Raw genomic sequence first — 25,364 nt, 5'->3', positions numbered from 1 at the left:
ATATGTCCGTCTGCATGTGAATATGTGTGTGTGTGTGTGTGTGTGTACGTCCGTCGTGTGTGCGGGCCAGTAAATCAGTCCCAGGCCTCTCTCTGAGTGCTGTCACCTCCTAAAAGCTTTCCCTCGGTCTGGGCCAGGCCTTCCTCTTTATGTTTGAGGTCAGTATAGTTCGCAGGTCACCAGAGGTCATGCTGAGACAGAGGAGGGGCCAGTCGGGTTGCCTAGCATCACGGAACACCCACTGCTGTTACCGCGGCGATACAAAGAGACCTATAGAACGCCAACTTCCTCGAGGAGTCTTAAAAGCACCAGCAGGTCCCTTCATCTGTCGTCTTTGACTTTAACTTCCCTTTTTTTCTTGCGCTGACGATCTCTCTACATATATATATCTGCTCGTATTGATTGATAAAAACTTAGTATTTAGATTTGAGACATCCGTCCATTCTTTGAACTGTTCAGGGTTGTGGGGGATTTGAGGCGTACGCACTCAAATCCCATACATGTAAACAGACGAAAACACACACAATGCCACACCTGCAAATGTAATGGTCATTAACAGGGCTGCCCCCTTCTTATTTCCAAGAAACTTCTGAGCACATCTCAGGGAAACACAAGATTTAAAATGGTGATTTTGTTTGATTCTTTGTGGACAGATCTGTCGATTAAATCAACGAATCGATTAGTTGACAAAATCGTATGATGTTAGTCAACAAAGATTTTTTTTTGGTCGAGGACGGTAATGTATTTCACATGACTCCCCGTCCTCATATTTCTCATTCAGTGATTGCTCACAGTGAGACCTAATTCAAAGATGCTGAGATGTTGTATTTATGAGCGCCCATAAAAAAAAGTTTTTACTGCTTTTTCCAGCCAAGACATTGAAAGTTGGAGTGTGATATTTGTTCTCACTATTGATGTCCTTTCCCTTTTGTATTTCTCTGCTTTTCTCTATCGCTTCCATATACATTATCACTCTCTAATTACAGAGTGATGTCAAAGAGTATAGAAGCAAAGAGACGAAACTAGGGATGCACCGATCAGACTTTTTCAGTCCCGATAGCGATACCTGGGCTTTGGGTATTGGCCGATACTGAGTACATAGATAAATATATAATACATAATAGATTAAATACATAGATATAAATTCAGTGAAAAGTCTTCAACATTAACAGGACTTAAAATTCAAGTGTAAACCCTTTTAATGTAGCAACAAATTGGTCAAAACTTAAACAGGAATTAAATTCCAGTATATAATATATATAGTATATAAACATAGAATTGAATTCAATATATCGGCGAACCAGCTATTTGAGTCAGTATCGGCCCGATATCTGATCCGGTCTCTGTATCGGTGCATCCCTATACAAAACTCAGCTGCCACCACTTTGGACAAAAAACGCTTATTATATTTATGATATTTTATTGTTCAACACAGTAGAATATGACAATAGAATAGAAATATATATTTTTTTACTTTTGTACAACACTTTTTAGACGGACGTTTTACTGGCATCCGGTAGTCGCTTTCAGTCCAAAATGGCGAATAGCTTTTCTGCTGGGCGCTGATGCTGCAATGGAACGAACAATTGACTTTCACTTCTTGGCAATATACGTTCTTTGGTGATGTTCTTGAGGGACAACTATGGTTTGACAAGTTCCTTAAATCATAATAAAGTGTATTGTCTGAGAGGCTGTGAAGAAGCAGGCTACAAGGCTACAAGTCTTGTGGAAAAAAAGAGTAGACGGACAGTAGACATGGTCCACCGGGCCAGATCATCCGGCATGGACACAGTCACGGTTGGTTGACCCAACCAGCAGAGAGGCTCAGGGACAAGAATAGACAGATACCAACCGAAGAAGGATGTGTGTCTGCGTGTGTTTGTCCTGTCTCTGTTGTGGAGACTGACTTATACACACATCCCCGGGCACCTGAAGGGGTTAGGTTGGGTTTGGTTGCCATGGGAGTGTTTGGAAGCACTTTACGCTGGGCAGGCCTAGCTGCGATGTCAGGTAAATAACACACACATGAGCGGGGACGGACACTCTTCCTGGAGAAGTTTCAGAGGTTGAAAAAGTCGATTGTTGACTCTCGCTCTTCAGAAGGTATCGCCATGGTGACTGAGGCCTTTTTTAAGAGGTCGTAGGTCAGCGAGCAAAGCTGAATGACCTCATTACTACTACTAGTCAGTGACAGAGGGGTATGAATGTGTGTGTGTGTGTGTGTGTGTGTGTGTGTGCATGGACACGTTGGTCGCCGTCCCATGCTTTCTGTATCAAAAAGCAGCAGCCGTAATTGGTTTTAATTGACGTGTGCTCAGATGCCGTGTTCCAGAGTTCACGAGGGTCAAGGCACTCAAAAAAGAGAACATTAGTTTACAACCCCCACCCACACAGGTCAGAAAATACTCATATCTTAGTCCTCTTTTCTTAAAGTCCCCTCGCTCCTTCTTTCCCCGACTCCGGACTCACAGAAAGTGATGGACACCGAGAGGGGAAGGAGAGAATGTGAAGGGTACAGACAAAATGTGCAACGCTCACAAGGCTGCTAGGCAAGTAGTTACCCTGGAAACAGTCGAGAGCCCGGCGGTGCACACAATGAGCGCACACATATATACACACCACGCACACAATAGCTGCAGAGGCCTAAAGTGTTGCTAATTAGCTAGTCTGCGCTGGTTCTTTGTGTGAGCCATTTTAAAGGAGAGATTAGAGTCAACAGGGAGGAGGAGAGGAATGTAGCTCTTCTCTCTCTCTTTGCTTTCTTCTTCGGCTCTGGGAAAGTGTGTGCGTGTGTGTGAGACAGCTTTTTTTTCCACCTGACAGACAGAATGCATTTGTTGTCTTGTCGGTTAAGTTTTCCATAACAACAAAAAAATGTAAGTATAGTGTAACTTCTTTTTAGATAAAGTAAGGTAGCACTTTGTCCCCTCATTAAGAGAATCCTAAAAAGTCAAATCAGCAAATGACGAACTCCTAGATTTCGTCTTCTTGCTTCTTCACACAAATACTCCAACATTTTAATAAGGGTGTTTATGAAACTTCATTAGAACTTTTTCTTTGTCTAAACTTCATGAAATTAAGATGTCATAAATACTGCTCTAAATGTATGCTCATTCAAGGACAGAAGGAAAGTTTTATATGACACATATATAGATTTTACTCAGGTAAACCCCATTTTAACTCTATTATCTGAAACAATTATTGGACAATGAAGGTTAAAAACTTTATGTGTACACACAGCTCACATGAGGTACAGTAGGTCAAAGTTCGCACACTTTCTGCTCCTCACCATAAAAAAGTTTGGGTACCAACATTGTGTTTACTTTTGTTTGTACTTCAAAATAAGTGGTTGAGTTAATCGGATAAATTGGTGATGGGTGACTAAAACCTTTCTCATTGCTCTTTTTACTTGTCCTGATGGACTTGTAACAGTTATCTAGTAGTCCCCGCTTTCCCAAATCTCTGAACAAAATTGTTAAATTAAGAAATTTAATAATAGCGAAAGTTTTAAATTGAAATTGTACTGGGCTTTAGGGGAATCACCAGAGGCCCCACAACACAATATTATCACAATACTTAAGTCACGATACGATCTTATTGCGTTTTTAAACATTTTGCGATATGCTGAGTATTACGATAAGATATATTGTGATGTATTACCTTTTTTGAACTGCAAATTATGCCGTTTTTCAGCATCTATTTTATCTAATAAGAAACAGTTTTCACTCAGATTCACATATCTTGAGGTCAGAGGTCAAGGGATCCCTTTAAAAATGGCCATGCCAGTTTTTCCTCACCAAATTTGAGCGCAACTTTGGAGCATTATTTAGCCTTCTTCCTGACAAGCTAGAATGACATTGGTTATTACCAATCAATCCTTAGGTTTTCTAGTTTCATATGATACCAGTATCTTCACTCCAGCTTTAAGACTGAGCCCGCTACAACCTCTGAAAGACAGAATAGTGGCCGGCTGGCAGACCATCAGATTAAGAGGTTGATAGTTTATATAATAAAGAATTGATACTTGACGTCTGTGTATCGATACAATATTGCAAAATATCGCGATACTATGCTGTATCGATTTCTTTCCCCTACTGAGCTTTGAGGTATTTTAAATTGAAAAATGTGCCTGTTCACATCTGGTTGTATTGACCCTCTTACTAAATCGCATAGTCCAGTGCACACACACACACACTTCCCCATTTCCCCTTTTTTGAACACGCCCCTGCGTCTCATTTGGGGAAGTTAAAGATTTTTCTTCTTGTTTAGTACGTCTTACATCTTGTACAGCAGCCAGCCTTTGTTGTGCCTGCCCACTTCCGGTGTTTGTATGTGTGTGTGTGTGTGTGTGTGTGTGTGTGTGTGTGTGTGTGTGTGTGTGTGTGTGTGTGTGTGTGTGTGTGTGTATATGTGGTAAGGGCGGGTGCGAGGGTGTGTTCATCTCCATCTCCACAGCCACAACCAGGTGTAAAAACCCTCTGAACCAAAAACATGAAAGAGTTTTATTTCCATCGAAGCGGGGCAGGCCGGCTAATACTTTTACAGGCCACTGAGTAGGAGCGTGTTTTTCTGTTTAACCAATAGGCGTCTGTGTGTGTACATTATGTGTGTGTGTGTGTGTGTGTGTGTGTCTGTGTATGCATATGCACATGGCAGACAGTCTCTGTTTGTGTATGTATGTGTTTTCCCTCTGTCTCCTGAGCGGAGTCTTGGCAGCGTCTTGCATGTGTTATTAGTTTGATTTTTTTTTTTTTTTTGGGATATTAATAATAACAGTTAAACGGTTTCCATATGTGAGGTCTGGTTGCCAGGCTAGTGCTATCCTCATCATGGGCTGGCCTCGCACAGTCTGGCCTCGCAGGAGTTGCTCTCGTTGGGCAAGAGAAGAAGCAGCTTAAACTCTGCAGGTCACCCAGCTAAGACCTAACACCTAAGTGGCCTTGTCTTCCCGGGAGCATGACCAAACTACTTAACTGTCCTACCTTATACAAGATGAGGGCTAAATATTACAAGGTACACTGTGTGTTTATGTGTGTGTGTGTGTGTGTGTGTGTGTGTGTGTGTGTGTGTGTGTGTGTGTGTGTGTGTGTGTGTGTGTGTGTGTGTGTGTGTTTCCGCTGTGGGCTGGGTCTGTCTGGAGTGAGACCTTCCTCTCTTGCCAAACGAGCTGTGTTGAAAACCGCAGGGAAACTGCATATGTGTATATAATGTATGACGTGTATTTGTGTGTGTGTGTGTGTGTGTGTGTGTGTGTGTGTGTGTGTGTGTGGAAGGAAACTGCTGTAGAGCTATTTGCCATCAATTAGCCGCCTGGACTGAGATGAGGCCTGCAGTATAGAGGGAGCTGCTTTTATAATCTCAGTAAGGGAGTTCCTCTCTCTTTCTGTCCCTGCTCACCTCATCATTATCTTTAATTGTCTATCTCTTTTTGCCCTTTTCCCTTCACTTAACAGAGAAAAGCTGACAACATCTCCTTAGGAAGATAGATTTCTTTCTGTGTGTGTGTGTGTGTGTGTATATGATGATGAATTGTGTAATGATATAAAGCAGTCCTGGGTATTCAGTCAGCTCCTTTTTATGACTGCGCGTATACCCCTGTGAATCAATAGAAACATTAGATGAGTGCAGGGACATAGTTGAAGGGGAGAGGTTTTCTCGTTTCACAAAACAGTTTTGAACTGAAGAGAACCATCTGGAAAACGGCAGGGTCCCCGGAGTTTAGAACAGGTCCCTTTTGTGAAAAATAGGATGTGAAAAAAAATCTAAAATCGGCCAGGGTTTTCAAACATTACGGCATATTTTTGAAGTTCTTTTGGAGTTTTGTGAGTTTTTATTGCGTTGGCTCTTGAACGCGGTCTTTCCTCTCTTTAATGGTCAGTCTGGGCCCAGAGAAGCTTGCTTCAGCCGTTTTAAAACCTCAGCTCTCGAACGGTGCCTTTATATTGCGGAAACATTACATTAAATAGCTGAACGGGATCGCGGCTGGCTGGTGTTTCTGAAGGTGTCCCAGATAGCTCCAGCTTGGCGGCAGTGGCCTAAACAGATTGAGGTATTCAGCGCCGTTTAAGCCCAGTTATATTGGTGGACAACTGGTTTGAAGTCCACGTTGCTATGAGCGAAAACAAATGGCAGGAAAGCTGGTGGAGGGAGGCCGGAAAGACCTGATTAATACCAGAAACAGAGGAGGAGTACGTGAGGAAGAGTCAGGGGAAAGGGGCGAAGTCTGGGCAGAGCATAGTTTATTTGTAACCCACCGTGAAATTGAGCGGCTTTAGCAGGCTTTGGTTCAGGCTGCCCCTTACCCCTGTATGTTTACCCCTGGAAACCCTTGATCTGCCCTCAATATATATACCACTCCCTGTTCACTTACACCTTCGACCTATGATAGTTGCACTAACTGTTTCAATGTGCCATTAAATCTGTATATATTTGTGACAAATTAATTAGTTTTAGTGCTGGCGTTTCTCCAATTACTTAAAGACCATGTTCACTTATTGCTTACTGCAACAAAGAAAATGCTGCTTCCTGCTCAGCAGATCCCCCACCCACCCCCCTTCATAGCTACAGAGCAACTTACGTTTTCACCCAAACATAATCCTGCAAATTTCCCATTAAATTGAACGTCTGGTGGAAAACATGAGCATCAGTGAAATCGGCTCCTGTAATGTTTGGGTGGGATAAAAACTTCCAGACTTTGGCCTTGATGGTTGCACGGTTAACAGCTACAATGAGCTACGAGACTGTCAATCTTCTCAGCAATTTACAGTAACGTACAAAACTGTACAAGGCAGTTATCTTCATTGTTAAAATGCGACATGTTACAAATCTATTATACCCTTAAAGGTGCAGTTGGTAACTTTGAGCAAATATGATAAAAAGTTATTTTTATAAAACTGTCAGTATAATCTGACAGTAGTGCATGAGATCTGTGAAAAAAATGTGTTTTCCTAATGCTCCTATTGGCATTTACAAGATTTCACCGCACCAAAGGAAAACAACCAATCAGAGCCGAGCTGTCTCTACAGCAGCTGTCAATCACTGCTGACAAAATTCGTGAAGTCCAATCAAACGGTCAAACTAGGCAGCGCTGATACAAATCAATATCCTGTTACTGTAATGCCTATTTCTCACCTCAAATGTTTTCAGAAATGTCTTGTAGTGTACTGTTAAATGAGAAAGTTTGTGACCCGGCAGCCATGTTGAAAACAGTCGAGCCAAAACCAAGCATTGCCCACCAGCAAGAGCAAACTGTCCCATTACACTGTCTCATGCACTACTGTCAGGATATAGTGACAGTTTTATAAAAATAACTTTTTATCATATTTAATGATAAAAAGTTAACCTCCTTCAGCTTTAAAATGCGACATGCAACAAATCTATTATAATTAGGGCTGTCAAAGTTAACGCGATAATAAAGCATTAACGCAACTTGCAATTTTTAGGCTGTAGTGCTCAGATTTAAAGCTAGAGTGAAAGATACTGGCATCATATGAAACTATAAAACCTAATGAATCCATTGGTATCACACTAGCTTGTTGCAAAAAAGGTAAAATAACGCTCCAAACTTGCGCAAAATTTTGGCCTTGACCTCTGACCTCAAGATATGTGAATGAAAATGGGTTCTATGGGGACCCACGAGTCTCCCCTTTACAGACATGCCCATATTATGATCACATGCAGTTTGGGGCAAGTCATAGTCAAGTCAGCACACTGACACACTGACAGCTGTTGTTGCCTGTTGGGCTGCAGTTTGCCATGTTATGATTTGAGCATATTATTTATGCTAAATGCAGTACCTGTGAGGGTTTCTGGACAATATTTTAACCATTGTTTTATGTTGTTAATTGATTTCCAATAATAAATATATACACACATTTGCATAAAGCAGCATATTTACCCACTCCCATGTTGATAAGAGTATTAAATACTTGACAAATCCCTTTATGGTACATTTTGAAGACATAAAAAAGGTGTGATTAATTTGCGATTAATCACGATTAAATAAGGACAATCGTGATTAATGTATTATCGCTTGATAGCAATATCAATCGATTGACTGCCCTAATTATAACCACCCCTTAAATACTGATGTGCTAATCCTAAATATGGCTTTATTTTTAACTACCTATCCCAGACCCACAGCTGCCGTCACGGTAGTGGGTCTTTGTCTGACAGTCAAGGGAAGGCGAGGGTCCTCTCATAAGGCCAACAGCTGCATTCACAAGGCTTGGTTTCCATTGGCCCGGACGATCTATTTTAGGCCTCCGTCTACCCCATATCTACTCTCAGAATTTACTGTGGCGTATACGGGTATGGGTAACAGATTTCTAGAGAGGAGCGGGGGCAGGGGCACAAGAAAGACAGAATACTTGGAGAAATGCCAGCCAAACTTTTTGTGAGTTATGCATTATATGGAGAAGCAGTGTGAAGGCAAGAGACAGATCGGGTGATACAGACGGAGAGAAAGAAAGTAGGAGTGATCTGGGAAAGCAATCTGGTTTTTGTGGTGACTGACAGTGATGCATTTGATACGTGAGATTCCACCGCGGCTGTAACCGAGCCTTCACTCACACATGCCCCAAAGTCATATAGCAATCCCACTAACTGTCACCTCTCCAGTAGTCCCTCCGTATGTGTACACAGTGTGTGTGGGTGTAAATACCGGGCCGGCTTCTGAACACAGGTGAGCTGCTGGTGCTGTAGTATCATCATCCTTTTAACAAATTTACATGCTTTGTAGATTGTGTTACATCTGTTCGGTCTTGTTTCATCATCTTCTCTGATCATGATTCCCTCTGAGCATCTAGAGAAAGAGAAGGAATCAAAGATGAGAGAGATTTAGAGGCAGAAAAGCTAGCAGAGAAAGACCAAGCCAGGAGGAGAGAGTAAATTAAAGGAGGAAAGGGGTTTATGGGAGTTTGGAGGTGTTTTTTTTTGGTGCTAAAGTGAGGAAGCGCAGTGCAAACGGATACAAGGGATCACAGGGGGGGGTGACCCAGGAGGACGGCAGCATCGACGCAGCTTTAGCTCGGCTTTCAGCTTCAATGACAGCACTCCAGAAAGGAGATAGAGAGAAAGAGGTGTGGAAGATCCACCGCTCATTTCTGAACCCGGTCTCTCTCGCTGATCCAAAAATCAGAGAGCGTGCAGGCCTGTGGAGAAGCAGCTGGCTGTGACGGGCTCTTTTCTATGTCTTCACCCTGTATCTGTCTACCTCTCTCGCCATCTCTCGCTCTCTCCTGGGGAAGAACAGGGCTTTAGGAGTGGAGGAGTTACTATAGCCTCTCTTCCCAGGCTGCTGAGCTGGTTAAGGCGGAGAGGGGATACTTGTTTGGCGCTGTTGCGTCCGAGGAAGCTGCCGAAACATCTGAATCACTTGCTTCGTCTAGCCTGGTTTAGCTGCGTCGCGGACAGATGCAACAATGAACCTCTCACTCACCCTCACTTGTGCTCCTTTCTTTCGTTTTTTTTGTACTCTCTTCTTCTTGGGCTAAGAGCAAAGAAATCTGATACCACCTGCCTCCCCCTTGCCCTTCCTAACTCCCTCCTCCTCCTCCTGCTTCTCCTGCTTCTCCCTCAAGGACAGCCCACTGTCTGCCCCGGGGGCTGTTTATCTACGGGGGGAGATGAGGAGGAGAGGGTAGGAGGGGGACCGGTTTGTTTCGTTTCAGCCGTCAACAATGGACCTCAGTCTGTGCTGACGGACTACTCCAACATATGGTACCCACCTGTCTCCCTCTCTCTCTCTCTCTCTCTCTCTCCTCGCCTCCCCCCTCCTCCTTCGCTACGTCTCTCTGTTTAGATTTCTTTGCTTATTCCTGCGTTCTCTCTCCCTGTCTCACCCAAACACACTGGGCGGATTAGAGGCCAGATTCATCACACACACAGACCTGTTTGCTTTAGCAACCTGAGCCAGGCACACACACACACGCACACACACACACACTTTCACATAGGACATGTGCATGTACACACACACACTCACATGATCATCACACACACGTAGCAAAATGAAATTTCTATCCTTTTTCTTCTAATGGATCCTCTAACTGCTTCACCAACCCCCCCTCTCCTTTCAAAGAAACATAGTTGTCAGCCATTTTTTCTGAATCCTGTTAAGGAGAGAAAGTTGCCTTTACCGCGTTTGTGTGTGTGTGTGTGTGTGTGTGTGTGTGTGTGTGTGTGTGTGTGTGTGTGTGTGTGTGTGTGTGTGTGCGTGCGTGTGTGTGCGTGTGCGTGTGAGTGTGTGTGACCCTGCTGAATTAAAAAATGCACTGTTATTAAAGGCTGTGTCAGAGGCGATGATTTACAGAGGGGAGCGATGACAAGTCAGAAGAACTCACACACCGACCTGACACACACACACACACACACACACACACACACACACACACACTGTGCTCTCAGGCCTCCAAGCTGAGCAGTGACCTCCTCACCCCTCCTTCCCCTTCCTCCTCCTCCTCCCTCCCTCTCTCACTCTAATAAAACCTGTCTGACACCACTGATGTGTGTACATGTGTGTGTGCGTGCTTGTGTGTGTGTGTGTGCTCCGCGGCAGCACAAAGACTCTGTTGTTGGGCCTCCCTCTTAGGCCTCCCTCATATTTTCTTTAAAGGTGCAGTGCGCCCCCAAGAATGCCACAGGGGGAGCGGGGAGTTGGGGCTGGGGGAGTCTAGGAGGAGCTGGTGTGTGTGTGTGAGTGTGTGGAGGGTGGGGGGGGGCATGCTTTACAATGCTACAGCTCACCCAGGTCACAGAGAGAAAAAGGCAAAGAGTGAGTGTGAAGAGGAGAAATGAAAGAGAAGGGTCAAAGCAGAGGAGTGCTTCTTGACGAGGTAGATATCAGAGAGTTTGGCTCTGTGTGTGTGTGTGTGTGTCTGCACCAAACCTGTTGTCCTCTTTCTCACTTCATATATTGAAAGTTCAAGGTTCGTTCAGTCATTATTCACCCATGAAATCTGTCGAAATTACAGTGCTCCCATCCCAGTGAATTACAGAACATATAAATACCCATAAAATAAAGCTTTTGCATTTGGGGCACTGAACTAACTCCAATAACTTGTAGACAAGTAAATGTTGGTATTCTAATACAAAACAAATATGAGACAAATCAGCCCTGTCTCGAGGGAAACATATTTTAACGCAGATTACGTTTGTTTTTCGACGATATTTTTGACCAAATACCTCGATATTATAATATCGATATTGCAACGATACTGTAGGGTTGACATTGGTGCTTTCACAAAAATATTTTATATAATGAGATTTCTGATAAGTAATTATCAGTAATGTGGATATAATAACTAAGTGGGTGAAAACAAATAATAGAACATCCAGAACAATCTGGTACTTTCAGAAAATTACATCACTTTACTGTAATGCATCCTTTAAAACCAGGAAAAGACAACACTTATGCCATATTACGATATTACAATGTCCAAAATCTAAGAGGATGTCTCGTCTCATATCACGATATATCGTATGTCGATATATTATTGATATATTGCCCAGCCCTAGGTGGCGGATGGGTCAAACAGACACTGGTCTTTCACCCAGGAGACAGCAGTTTATGTCCCGTGTTAAAACCAAAAGTCAACTTTCACTTATTTTATTTTAGCTTAGTAACGCAACATAGTCAATTTAAGCCAAACAATGTTATTTGCTAAACCTAACCAAGTAGTTTTGTGGTTATTTTTGTTTTGTTTTGTTTCAATTTACAACGTTAACCACGTGTTTAAAACTGTTTAAAACTGTGACCGTAATTCGGTAGAAAATATGTTTCCCTCAAAACTTAATTGAGATTATTTTCTCGATTAATAGATTAGTTGTTTGGTCTATACAAATTTAAAAAAAAGGTGAAAATTGTCGATCATTGTTTCCCAAAGCTCAAGATGATCGGCTTAGCTCAGTCCATTATTTTCTATATTGGAACGCTTCATAGTGTATTATCACTCATATAGTATTGCCCTTAAGGTTTGTTTTTAGTCGGTTTAAGGTAGTTTCATCACTGGTATTATAAAGTAAAATAGAAGCGCTGTTCCTATGATGATTTAGTGACTAAACTTTTTGTGTTTTAGCAGCCCTGTGCTTGGGCAATAATTCAATATTACCACATATTGACTTTCATTGGAGTCATATCATGATGATCATATGATCATATCACGTAATAGCTTTACAAAATCCTGTAGTTTCGTTAATTATTTCAAGAAAATTATGGGCTTAGTGTTGGTAAAATCACTTAAAAAACTACAAAAAATGACTCATTTCATGGTTTTATAGTCTAAATTGTTGTTTTTTGTTCATACGGTCTTCTAAAGAAGAACCATATAGAAGATCTGAAGAGTGAGAGAGAGTTTTGATGTATTGTGTCTGAACAGTCAGACACCAAATGTAGTAATGTTTATATACACTGTATATTGATATCTGCATTTTGCCTATTAGATGTGTCACATTTGAATAAACCGGGCTCTAAATCCACAATATACACTTAGTTTAAATATCTAGAGAGTCACTCGTGCTTTGTTGGTAGTTCTTGTCCGTGAATACAGGCATCGGAGAGGAGACAGGCATCACCTCTGCTTGGTTGTAGCGTTTATGAAAGCCATAAATGGCTCTTTAATATAGTGGTAATCAGGGTGGTAATTTGGGTGGAATTGTCCCTTATTGTTGCCAGACATGCCTCCCCAACTCCTGCCAACACACACGCATACGCACACACACACACAGACAAACACACACACTCACTCTTGGGCAGACGGGGTGTTCAAGGAGTAATTCACACCACATGCCAACAAACTGGGCGGTTGTGTTTTTTTTGGGTTTCTATGTGTGTGTGTGTGCGTGTGTCTGTGCCTGCTTTAATGCTGAGGTCAAACCAGTAAATGGGAGGGGGTTCCCAAGATTTTTGTTAAAGTGTTAAAATACATGTGTGTGTGTGTGTGTGTGTGTGTGTGTAGGCACGTCCACAGCCACGTCCGTGTGTGTGTTTTAATTGCGGTCTCAGCAAAAGTAGCAAGTGTGCTCGATACAGATGGTTTTCATCACTCTGACTGCACGGCGGACTTCTCTCCCTCTCTCTCCCTCTCTCTCTTTCTCTCTCCCTCTCTCTCCCTCTCTCTCTTTCTCTCTCTCTCTCTCTCTCTCTCTCTCTCTCTCTCTCTCTCTCTCTCTCTCTCTCTCGCTCTTTCTGTCTCCCCTCTATAATCTCTCCTCTCTGTTTTTGTAATTAAACGTTACTTAATGTACCCCGAGCTTCTAATTTGACAATTCATTAAATATGTGACAATATACAGTAAGTGTGTGTGCCGCGTCGTTTCACAGCGTTACAGTTTTCTGTGGTTGTGAAATGATGCAGTAGAACAGATTTCTGGTGCTGCGTGATTGAGTAAGAGCTTCCACAGTAAAGAACATCCCTCATTCTGGCCGTTAATTTGTGGTGTGCGCACACAGACACACACACACACACACACACACACACACACACACACACACACACACACACACACGGACTTTCATAAATCAATATTTACTAAGGAACCTTTCCCCTTTGAGTCAGAGGAAGCAAATGTGCATCCTGCTGTCTCCCCTCTCTAACCTCTGTCATGAGGTTGTGCTGGTGCTGTGTGTGTGTGTGTGTGTGTGTGTGTGTGTGTGTGTGTGTGTGTGTGTGTGTGTGTGTGTGTGTGTGTGTGTGTGTGTTTGTGAGCATGCGTGTGACTGTGCGTGTGTGACTGTGCGCTTACAGTAAGTGTAAGGCGGCTCCTGTGTTTTGAGATGGGTGTTTTCTTGTTTTGTTTTAGGAGCAGTTCAGACATTCCAACAAAAATGCCCGTTCCTCCGGGGTCTGATTTGTCTTAATGATAGAGAGCTCGACTCTTTAACGCTGCAACAAGCAACACAGCAAAGAAAAGAGAGGAATGTAATGACGCAAAGGAAGATATTTATACAGTTTTTAATACAATTACGGCTGAGGAGATAAGAGGAGAGGCGGTGGGAGGTTGCGGTGTCGGAAGGATGAATCGGCAAGGGCAGAGCGAAGGAATGGAGACTGGAGAGAGATGGTGTCACTGGTTTGAATGGGCAGCACTGGAGGGCAGAAACGGGAGGAGGGTGGGGGGGGGGGACGAAGAGGTGGGTGGTGGTTAGTCACAGCTCTTTAGGGCACATCAGGGCAAACGGCTCCTTACATCACTCTGACACACACAAACACAGTGCAACTGACACACATGGAGATAATGCTGACACACTTCTGCCTCAGAGGATGTGGAAAACCCACTTTTGCACCTTCATCGGAAAGGAGAGGAGGAGGAGGAGGAGGAAGAAGAGGAAAGGGTTGTGGAAGAGAGCGAGAGAAAGTGAATCAGAGGGGAGGGCAGGCAGAGAAACAAAGAATGGAAAGGACGAGATTGGTCAGATTTTGGAGTTAAAGAAGGTTTTGAATGAGTTGGGATGAATTCAGTCACATAGACGCACACACAAACGCGTGCTGTATGTGCGCCAGGTGGACGTCTCGAGTTGAGGAAATCCGACCTGACAGCTTGGCAAAGGGAGAGGGTGCACAGAGTGGCCAGTAGGAGAGAGTGTGAGTTTGATTGTATATGAGTGAACTGAACTTACACACATGCGTTTTTCTAAAAACATTTGAAGTAAGGTGTAACTTTAAAAAGGTGTGTTACTTTTATGAGTGTTTTGTTGTTTAATTCTACAAATATTTCACTGTAATCATGATGATCATCTCTGTTTCTTCCTCGCAGGCGCTCCAGGCAGCCAGACAGTTCCTCCTCCAGCAGGCCTCTGGACTCAACTCCCCTGGCAACGAGGTCAAACAGAGCCCTGTGCAGGTCAGAGCACACACACACAGATGCATGTACACACACACACACACACACACACACACACACACACACACACACACACACACATATGCTCAACCCAAGTGTTGCTTTGTCAAAATCTGTATAATATTAAGCCCCTGGCTGCTGCAGCTTTGCCTTCACCAACTTGCCACGTCAACTGCACAGTGTGATATAGGCGCATACTTTTCTCTCTCTCTCTGTCTGTCTGTCTGTGTGTCTCTCTCTCTCTCTTTCTGTGAGTGCATGTGTGTGTGTGTGATTGTTAATGTGTGTGTGTGTGTGTGTGAATGAGGTCTTTGTAGTGATTGGGTAGTGAGCTGTTTTCAGAGTTGAATTCCACGGTAAGCAGAGAGAGAGTGGGGTTAGCTGGAGTGCAGGATCCCCACTGAAAGACACTTGAGGAGGACACACACACAGACAGCACACACACACACACATACATTATTACTATCAGTGTACGTTGATGAATATCACACATGACATTACTTCTGGCAGTTCTTTACAATTATGTGATGTGCAGAGTACATGCAGAAGTGTGATTTGTAGCCGTGTCTCATATCAATAAAGTGGGGCCTTGGGTCTACTAGAGCAGCAAGCAGTCTGGCTATCGCACTGCTCTTCTCATTAACGTGCCACATGATAAACAGACAGCCGGACCATCACAGTATGGGGAATGAAGAAAGAGATGGAAGGGACTGAGAAAGACGGATGTGAATCGGAAGCAAGGATGAGCTCAGATTTCATTTGCGGTGTCTGCAGCCAGCGAGGTGCTTGTGGGAAAAAAACGTTTCACATTATAAGGAGATAATACAGTGTATGACATCCAGATAAATTATGTTTTAGAGTGATATGCTGCAACATTTACATTTAAGTGATAGAGCTAGGGCTGTCAAATTTAATGCGTTAATAACGCGTTAATGCAAATTTGTTTGAACGCCACTAATTTCTTTAACGTAACCTCTTAAAAATCCGATCGCTATACGATCGTTTGGAGATTGTAACTGGCATCATATGAAACTAAAAACCTAAGGAATCCATTGGTACCAACTGTGTTTTGGCGAGGAAAAACTGGCATGGCCATTTTCAAATGGGTCCCTTGACCTCTGACCTCAAGATATGTGAATGAAAATGGGTTCTATGGGTACCCACGAGTCTCCCCTTTACAGACATGCCCACTTTATGATAATCACATGCAGTTTGGGGCAAATCATAGTCAAGTCAGCACACTGACACACTGACAGCTGTTGTTACCTGTTGGGCTTCAGTTTGCCATGTTATGATTTGAGCGTATTTTTTATTCTGAACTAAGCCTAACCTGGGAGGGTTTCTGGACAATATTTGTCATTGTTTTGTGTTGTTAATTAATTTCCAATAATAACTATATACTGTACATACATTTGCATAAAGCAGCATATTTTCCCACTCCCATGTTGATAAGAGTATTAAATACTTGACAAATCTCCCTTTATGGTACATTTTGAACAGATACAAAATGTATGATTAACTATCATGCGATTAAATATTTTAATCAACTGACAGCCCTAGATAGAACATAAAATGAAAGCTTCTTGGAAGCATTTTGTTCTCATAAATATTTGGTGTTGGCTCATGTTTTTTTTCCAGGAAACTGCCTTTTATATGTCCAGCAGCAGGATGAGAGGTTTGTTTAAAATAAACAGAGGAAGAGCTGTGTGTTTAGTATGAACTACAGTGGCCTCCATGACGGAGCAGAAAAAGAAAAAGAAAAAAAGCAGTCACCTAGAACTCATCAACAGAAAGACCAAAGAAAAAGATTTCTCATTGTCGGCCATGCGGTTTAATTGCCAGGTGACCTCTGGGAAGTGCAAAAATGCCACTGAATTAATGACTGCTTATTACTGAAGATGTCAGAAATGAAATAACATTTTAAAAAAGGAGGATCTTGCGGATTACACTTTAATCAAAACCCGGATTGGAATCCGAATCACTTTATTTACTTTGGATAGAAACTGGCAGTTGGAGAAATTACATGGTGACTTTTAAGGGGTAAGAGAATAAAATAGATACTGTTTTATATCAGATCTGAATTGTTAAATATTGCATTTATACTGTAAATCAACATAAAATGGTGCACATGTGGCCTAAATTAATATTAAAGTACACACCGAGGCGTTTTGTTTCGTGCAATTAATTCGCACGTTAATATATTTTTTCAAACTGTTGCTTTTGTCATGAATACTTTCATGCGGCGAAAAAGCGTTGTCGTCTTTTTTTCCGGAACAAGGCCGGTTTTCTGAGCAAATAGTCATCAACCAATCACGTTGTGCGGAACGGGTTGAGATGTGCCTATATTTATGAATCAACAACACAGAGGCTCCGTAGTCCTAAACACAACGTCAAACTTTATTACTCTTTTCAACCTTTACAGAGGCAGCGCAGACCGTACACGCTTTACTGTTCTTACCTTTCACAATAAAAGCCCTAGATATATAATATTTGCAGGCGAGTAGTTTGTATTTTTTCGTGTCATATATTCGTCACGCTTCCAGTGTGTAAAGGCTTTAATACATGTGTCACAGTAGTTCAGCCGTTCACATAAAGTCTCTGGCTTTCCTTCCTATAATCTTATCAGACCGACACACATGGTTTGAATCCACATTGGTGGTCGATCCAAATGGGTCAGTGTGTGTCACCAGAGCCTCCGTCTGACCTGGGTAAAACACATATCGGACTCTACTACTCTGCTTTGGCGTAGAATTTAATTAAATGTTGCTGATGTTTCAACAGTTTTCTCTCCCTGACTCATCTTAAAAAGAACCAAAGAGGTAGAAAGTGGGGAAGTAAGAGAAAGCGTGCATGTAGAGGGAACTGAAAGTTAACATGTAAATCTGTTTTGTTTAGCAGTGAAGTGTAAGGAACTGTGTGAACGCTGACAAGGGATTAACCTGTGACAGTATTCCCACAAGTATGAGGTCAAACGCAGGTTCAGTCGACCTGCCTCATACACGTTTCCTCCCTCTCTCTGTCTTTGAACTCACTCACACACACACACCACGCTACCCCTCCTCTCTCCATATCTGTCTTGTTTGTCTTGTTTATTGGTGCCTGGCCTGGCTAGCCTCTCTGTACTCTCCAGGGCATCCACGCTACATCTCTGTTGTCTGAGCTGTCAGCTCACATGGCCCCACGTTCCCTGCAAACACACTTGGATTTACATTTGCGTGTGTGTGTGTGTGTGTTTGTGCTTCCTCGCAGTCAGACACACAGGCACGAACAACAAAGCAGCACTGAAGTTGTATACTAGACCTCACAACTAACCTGACTGCTAAGGTGGCACGCAGAAATCTCTCAATTACTATAATTTCCAGCTTTATGATCATTTTTAAATCGCAGTCGACTGCGCTCAGCCGCTGTAATTGAAGCAATCATCCGTCGGCCACAGAGAGGGGCGAGTGAGCGATGGAGTGAGTGAAGCCAGACATTTAATCTGGTCTTTTCTAAAGGTGGCTGGCAGTAAGCAACTGTACGGTGACACAGTGGCTCACATCAGGCACAAAATGGCCGTCCTCAGGTTGGTTCCTGCTGGGCTGCTCTCACACATGCAAATGAGCCTCAGCCAATAATGAGATCTTTAGGAGCTCGATAATTAGATTTTTCCCTTCTCTCTGAGGGAGAACGACAGAGGCAGACAGGGAGAGCGGGAAGACTTCTATTCGTGTCTTGACTTTCTCTGGAGAAGCCTTGGTCTGCACTGACAAGCCCCCCCCCCCCCCCTCCTCCTCCTCCTCCTCACATGCCCCCCCACCACCTCTTCCCCATCATATTTCTCTTCTTTTCTTTATTTATAATAGAGGGGAGGATCTGAGCTGAGAGCAAAAGAAACTCTGAGATTATATCTGCTTTTTGATTGGTTGTTCAGAGATGGTCTCTGTGTTTGGCTGGCTATGTGAGATGGTATCAATCCACTCTGCGTGTGTGTGTGTATGTGTGTGTGTGTGTGTGTGTGTCACTGTCATGTGTCACATTCAGGAGAAACTCGACAATAGCTCAAGTCTCTAGGCAGGCAATTGCAGGAAAAATTGATTCTGTGCAACAAAATTGTAGCAAAAAAGCACAATAATCAGAGTAGTGGGAGGGGTTGTTTGGGAGTTTGATGATTCAAAACTAAAGAGGTGTTTTAATTTGACGTGAGAAATTGATTTTACACAGATAGAAATAACACTTAATTCTGTTGGTAGATAATGATAACATTCAGTCTGGAAATAGGAGAAAATTGCCATTTTGAATGGCTATGTAACAAAGATTATGATGCTTATGGTCTTGTCGGTCTGTCACTCACTATTGTATTATGTCTAATACTAGGGCTGTGTATTGGCAAGAATCTGACGATACGTATCACGATACAGGGGTTACGATTCAATATACTGCGATACTGTAAGCAAGGCGATATATTGTATATTAAAACTAATTTTAGGAAAACTGTCCTAGTATAAATACATAAACTAGATTTTTTAAGGTTGTCTACTCAAGACATTGGATATAACAAAACAAATTGGGGATTTTTAATAAAGAGGTTAGAGATGCAAAATCAGGCACAACCAGACAATCACAGATTTGAATCCTGTGCTGGCTGAGAAGGTCGATGGTAGTAACTCTATGTCATTCCCTTAAAGGTGCGGTATGTAGGATTTGGCGGCATCTAGTGGTGTGGTTGCAGATTGCAACCAACTGAGTACCCCTATGCTCACTCCTCCCTTTCAAAGACTGTGGTAACCTGAGCTACCGAGTGCAAAACTGTGGTAACGCCGTTTGCTTCGCTCATCTATACTGTAATGACATTACTTTAGGAGCAACAGAAGTCAGATAGTGGCTGGCGGCACCACGGTTTTACACTCTGCTGCTCATGTTACTGCAGTTTCACAAGCGTTTCGAAGAACTACGGTGGCCTTCAAGTAACGTAAAAACGTGAAAGGATCTCTCTAGAGCCAGTGTTTGGTTTGTCCGTTCTACTGTAGAAACATGGCGGAGCAACGATTCTTCAGGTGATTATACACTAATGAAAACAGTTATGAATATTATATTTCTGCTAATAGAAATGTTACACACTGTTCCTTTAAGCAAGGCACTCAATACTGAATAAGTATAAGTGAAAAAGGTCTTTCCTTTGTATGAGATTACACCTGAAAAACATCGATACCCTCTGCTGTATTTGGATAATTCCACTCTTTAGACCTGTGTTTGTAGTAGGCATTGGACATAATTGGCCACAGTTACCGTAATTGGTCGTGGCACGCGTGCGACTGAGTGAATTGGTGGACACACATTTGGCAGACAGTGTGCCAATTGGCGGATTACCCAGCATGATGCGTAGCGTGCCTCCATGACCTGCCACACGTTCTCTACAATGGACACACTTGGCACGCACTCGTACGCTGGGTGGGCACAAGCAGACACATATACACCCACTTGGCAGACGCACGGCCTGGCACACTTAACACACAGCCACTTGGCACGCACACATACAGATTAACACACGTGCTTGGCTGCGGCCCATACGTATGTAATTGAATAGCGCGGTGTCCTGTTTTCATGTATTATTGAGGAGCTCGTTTAATTAGGAAAAAAATGAAAAGACTCATTAGAGATATGTTAATTAGCTCGGCTCTCTGCTCTCTGGAGAGGGCTGGCACCGGCACAGTGGGATGGAGGGAGAGAGGGAGCCACGCAGGGAAGACGGGAGGAAGAAACTGAGTCATGTCAGTCTGAAAGCACTGAGTTTTATTTCAATGGCAATATTTTTAATCAATATTACAACCCTAATTCACCAGCTTTCTATATGTTTCTTAATAGTTTTCTGCCTTCACCAGCTGCCTTATTTGAACCACTACAGATTTGTGAAAAACTACTGAACATAAGGATTCAGAGGCAGGGTTCAAAGTCTTTTAACTAATCAACAAAAGTATGTGGAAAGATGAGTGTTTAGCCCCCCAGAGTCCGCAGTACTGAAGCGGTTCCTTCTCTTTTATTTCCTTTCAAAGTGTTTTTCCCAAAGCACTCCTTTTGTCCACTCAATGAAAGTGCTTAGTTGGCAGTTTCTCTTATTTGATGTGGAGGGAATTGGGGCTGCGAGTGTGTGTGTGTGTGTGTAGGTTAGTGTGTGTGTGTGTGTGTGTGTTGGGGGGTAGTATGGGGTCCTGACAGTTTGTGAAGGGTGTACGGGAGGAGGTTGAGCAGCCAGTGGAATGGGGTTCGGCTCTGGGCAGAGGGGTGGACAGACAGAGGGGAAGGATGGAGAGGAGAGGTTTGGGTCTGGCCACTGGAGTGTGAAACTCTTATTTTGTGATTTGAAACATGAGTGAAATCAGTAATGAAATATGGTCGATAACGGCCTCTCACACTTCCCAATGAAATGCCCCGAGTGTGTGTGTGTCTGCGTGTGTGTGTTTCTGGAAATGTGTTGTCATTTTTATTCTGAAGCACTGGGGCGTTAGATGGAGGGAGGCGGCGGACGAGGGGAGAAGAAGAAGGGAGGGAGGGAGGGTGAGAGAGAAGGAGGATTTTCCACTTGAACTTACTGGTCTTTCACTGTCCTCTCTGAAGTTTTTTTTTTTTTCTTTATTTTTCATTTGTCTGGACGCTGTCAGGGAGAGGGAGTGTTACGCGCGTCCACATGCATAGTGTATGTATGAGTATGTGGGCCAGTTGAGATCCCAACTCCCTGCTCTCAGTAGCCTGCATTCCTCTGGTCTCTCTACTATCCTCACACCTCTATCACTTCATCTATTCATCCACCTTTACATGCATGCATCCACACAACAAGTCATCCACCAACAACCTCCTTATCTCCCATTCAGCTTGTTCTTAGAAAGCTGCCAAAAGACAAACTTTAACACCTGTGTTTGTTAAATAAACCCAGATACATATCTATATGATATCATATTTGATACTATAAGTTAGGAGTGGGGGAAAAAATCGTTACAGCGTAGTATCGCGATATTTTACGTGGCGCTATTGCATCGATACACGGACATCAAGTGTCGGATCTTTTATTATGGAAACTATTAATCTCTTAACAATCCGACGGGCGCTATCCTGTCTTTCAGAGGTTGATGCAGGCTCAGTCTTGCAGCTAGAGTGAAGATACTGGAATCATAAGAAACTACAAAACCCGAGGAATCAATGGTACTAACCATGTCATACTAACTTGTCGTGAAGGAGGTTAAATAACTGTAATGTTAAATGTCATGTTAGCTAAGTAACGCTCCAAAATTCCGCTAAATCTTTGGCAAGGAAAAACTGCCATGGCCAATTCAAACCTCAAGAACTTCAAGATATGTAAATGAAAACTCTGAGATGAACAGAGTGAAAATTGTATCTTATTACATAAAACAGATGTGTAAAAAGGTAATACATTGTAATATATCACAATGTATCTTATTACAATACATGTCGCAAAATGTTTAAAATCGCAATAAGATCATATCGTGACTTAAAAATTGTGATAATATCGTATCGTGGCGCCTCTGGTGATTTCCACTCCTATTCAAAAATATGTGAAAACGACCTTATCGTTTAAAGAATATGCTTACGAGCAACTTGGCCAACAATGTCCAAAAACTAAAGTAGCAGCTCAAAAAAGAAAAGAAAAAAATGTCTCCAAAACGTTAACTTTTCATAAACTAAGACCCGGTTTTCAACTCTGGACGTTGTTTTTCTTTCAGACAATCCAGTGTTTTTCAAATGGTTTATTCAGTTTAAGAAATTGAGGAACCCATAAAGAGAAAAATTCAGAATCACCACATTTGGCGATACATTGTTTATACTGAATGGCGACAACATGCTATCAGCTACATAAAGCTTTTATGCAGAATTATGTGCAATTCACCAAATAGCTAATAAAAATACTGCAGCCTGTTATTATATTATTGGCATACAACACACACTGTAGATGCTTGCACTTGTGGCTTGCAACAGAAAATACAAGTAATGTGAAGGCGATTAGTAATAGATAGAAACACACACAAAGATTCAATAAAACTCAAACCTCCTTTGGCACGTTGAGATTTTTTTTGGCACCACCTTACACACACACACACACACACACACACATTGTTCGTAGACACAGACAAAAACATTACTCAGCAAAAAGTCTGAGGCGGTAAGATGCCTGTATCATCCCGCGCCCCACCTGGCTTCGCTCATCAGTTCCCCCCAGAGTAATGTGGCCCCTGGCCCCGCTGCAGATTAGCTGGAGGAGGGGTACTCACCACACACAATGGGGCCCTTTTACTTCCAGTGGAGGCCTGGCCCTGAGCTCCAAACAACGCTCTCAGCACAGTGGGCGCTCCTTCTAGTCCTCTTTTTTCACTCAAATGCTTTTCTCCTTCACTCCTCTGCTTTTCTCTTCTCTAGCCCCCTTTGCTCTCTGCACCCCTCACCCCACCCTCCACATGCTCTCCTCTCATTTCTCGTGCATGATGAGCTCAGACAGGCTGTTTACCTGGAGGGACTGGAAGAGGGTAAAGAGCGATAGTGATGATAGCTGGTGAATAAACAACCAAAAGGAAGGACGGGGAGTTCACCACACACCATTAAAGCCTTTACACACCACGAAACAGCACGGCGCTGACTGCATTTTAGACGGGAGGCTCTCATTTACCCCCCCAAAGCCTGCAGGCAGCTAGAGTACAGTACAGTGGCAGAAGAGGGTCATGCAGTTGCCATGTGCATGAATAAGCACAGATTTCGACCACTGCTGCGTGTGTCAAACTTTTGCCACCATCCAACCAGAAGAAGGGACTGTGTTCGTGGCAATCCAAGAAGGATTTTAATCTTTCTAAAACGGATACTAGAAAAAAATGATGGCAATTTATGAACAATAGACTGGAAGACAGAGGCCAGTTTTATGCACATCTAGGTGTGTGTGTGTGTGTGTGTGTGTGTGTGTGTGTGTGTGTGACAGGAAGAGAGGCAGGCGTCCCTTCCAGGGTGAGGTGGTAATGCTCAGTGACAAGGATAAACAGCGCTGGGGTTTGCTCCTAGCAGGAGAGGAGGAGGGGGATGAGGAGGAGGAGGAGGTCTGTGTCAGCCTCTCTCTCCTCCTCCTGCTTTCTCCTCTGTCATTTTTTCAATTATCCCTCTCTCCTGCGTGTCCCCATAGACCCAGAGGCAGGGCCCGCATCATTTAGACTGAGAGCCTGTTTAGATTCTGATTATAGCCTCCTTTCTTCTCGCCACTCACTGCCATCACACACACACACACACACACAGTAACACACCGGCTGCACACTTTTGAGCCAGCATGAGGTGAATAACTGTAAATGTATCAGTTGAGGGCACACTGGATGTTGCTCTTTATAGAAAAACTGCCCCATGTGTTTCATTATCCTTATTTTTGAATGTGATAATGTGGTGTTGCACAAGCATACATTAAGAAGTGATGGTAAAGGATGCGGTGTTATTGCAGTCTCAATTAGGAAGAAGGTGAAAGTTTGCTTCTAAAGTAGAGAGGATGCAGCCGTATAAGCAGCCCGTCTCTATATAAACACGGCGCTGGGCTTATTCCCCCGGCTGCATGCTGGTTTAATATCAGATAGCCCTCCTTCTTCTTCTCTTCCCGAGGTTTTCATCTGAAATGGAAAGCGGGGCTTTCCTCCTCGTTAGAATGAAAAGTCATCAAGGGAGGAGAGGAGAGAGGGATGGAGGCTCATTGAAATGCAAGTTGCATCCCCCTTCTTTCTCTCTCTCCTCTGGGACTCCATGCCTTTTCTCCTCCTTCTCCTTCCCATCTTTAGGGCGCTCCCTCGCTCCCTCTCTTCCTTTGTTAATCAGTTAAACTCCCTCTTCAAACAACCCCTCTAATTACTCCTCCACTCACTGTAAACGACAAGGCTGTCTCTCGCCTCCCCTCTCCTCCCTCCCTCTTTCCCTCCCCCCCAGCTCCCTCTCTCCAAGACAGGGGTTGACCTCTGTCAGCCCCCGACCCCTCAGCAGTGTGCATGTGGGTGCACGTATGACTGATTCTTGCATGTTAATGATAGGAGTGACATCTTTTAAAATCCTGCTGTTATTAGTGGTTTCGCATTTATCTACTGTAAAGGATCGTGTGATTGTTCACCTGCGTTTGTGCGTCGTCGCTGTCGCATACCATCTCAACCTCTAGGCCACATTTCTCTGTCAACAGACCTGCTGGGTAGCGTTGCTTTCTCTCTCCGTATCACTCTTCACACTCATTATTTCCTCCCTTCCTTCGCCTCCTTCTTTCATTTCTTCCATTGTGTATCCTTCCTTCTCCCCTCTCTTTGCTCGCCCACTTCCCCCCCAAGCTTCACCTCTCCCACTAATTTACCACGCATCTCTCTCTTTTAAATTAACATGCAACATGAAAAAAAAATGGGACGACAGCGGAAAAAAAAAATTAAATGCATTTAATAAATGGCTGACTTCAAATCGCCCGGCTTTTCAGAGTCTCCCTATTCACAGTCCAATGAAAGGGGAGAAATCATTCACCGGGAGAGACAAAGCCGAATG

At 43.2% G+C, this 25,364-nt stretch overlaps 1 protein-coding gene across 11 annotated transcripts in view; it reads left to right on the top strand.

The window, feature by feature from the left end:
* Positions 1 to 25,364, top strand: part of foxp4 (forkhead box P4) — a 112,549-nt gene that overhangs the window by 44,245 nt on the left and 42,940 nt on the right. For 9 of the 11 annotated variants that reach the window (XM_074630908.1, XM_074630917.1, XM_074630902.1 and 6 more), the window contains exon 3: positions 14,754 to 14,840. In XM_074630908.1, coding sequence (XP_074487009.1) covers positions 14,754 to 14,840 — 87 coding nt within the window. Of the gene's footprint in view, positions 1 to 14,447; positions 14,582 to 14,753; positions 14,841 to 25,364 lie in introns of those variants that run through there. The other 2 variants (XM_074630950.1, XM_074630941.1) reach the window with 1 other exon arrangement.

Source organism: Sebastes fasciatus, chromosome 1, assembly GCF_043250625.1.
Source record: "Sebastes fasciatus isolate fSebFas1 chromosome 1, fSebFas1.pri, whole genome shotgun sequence".
NCBI lineage: Eukaryota > Metazoa > Chordata > Actinopteri > Perciformes > Sebastidae > Sebastes > Sebastes fasciatus.
Note: the sequence above shows the minus strand (reverse complement) of the source record. Positions and strands in the feature narration are given on the sequence as shown.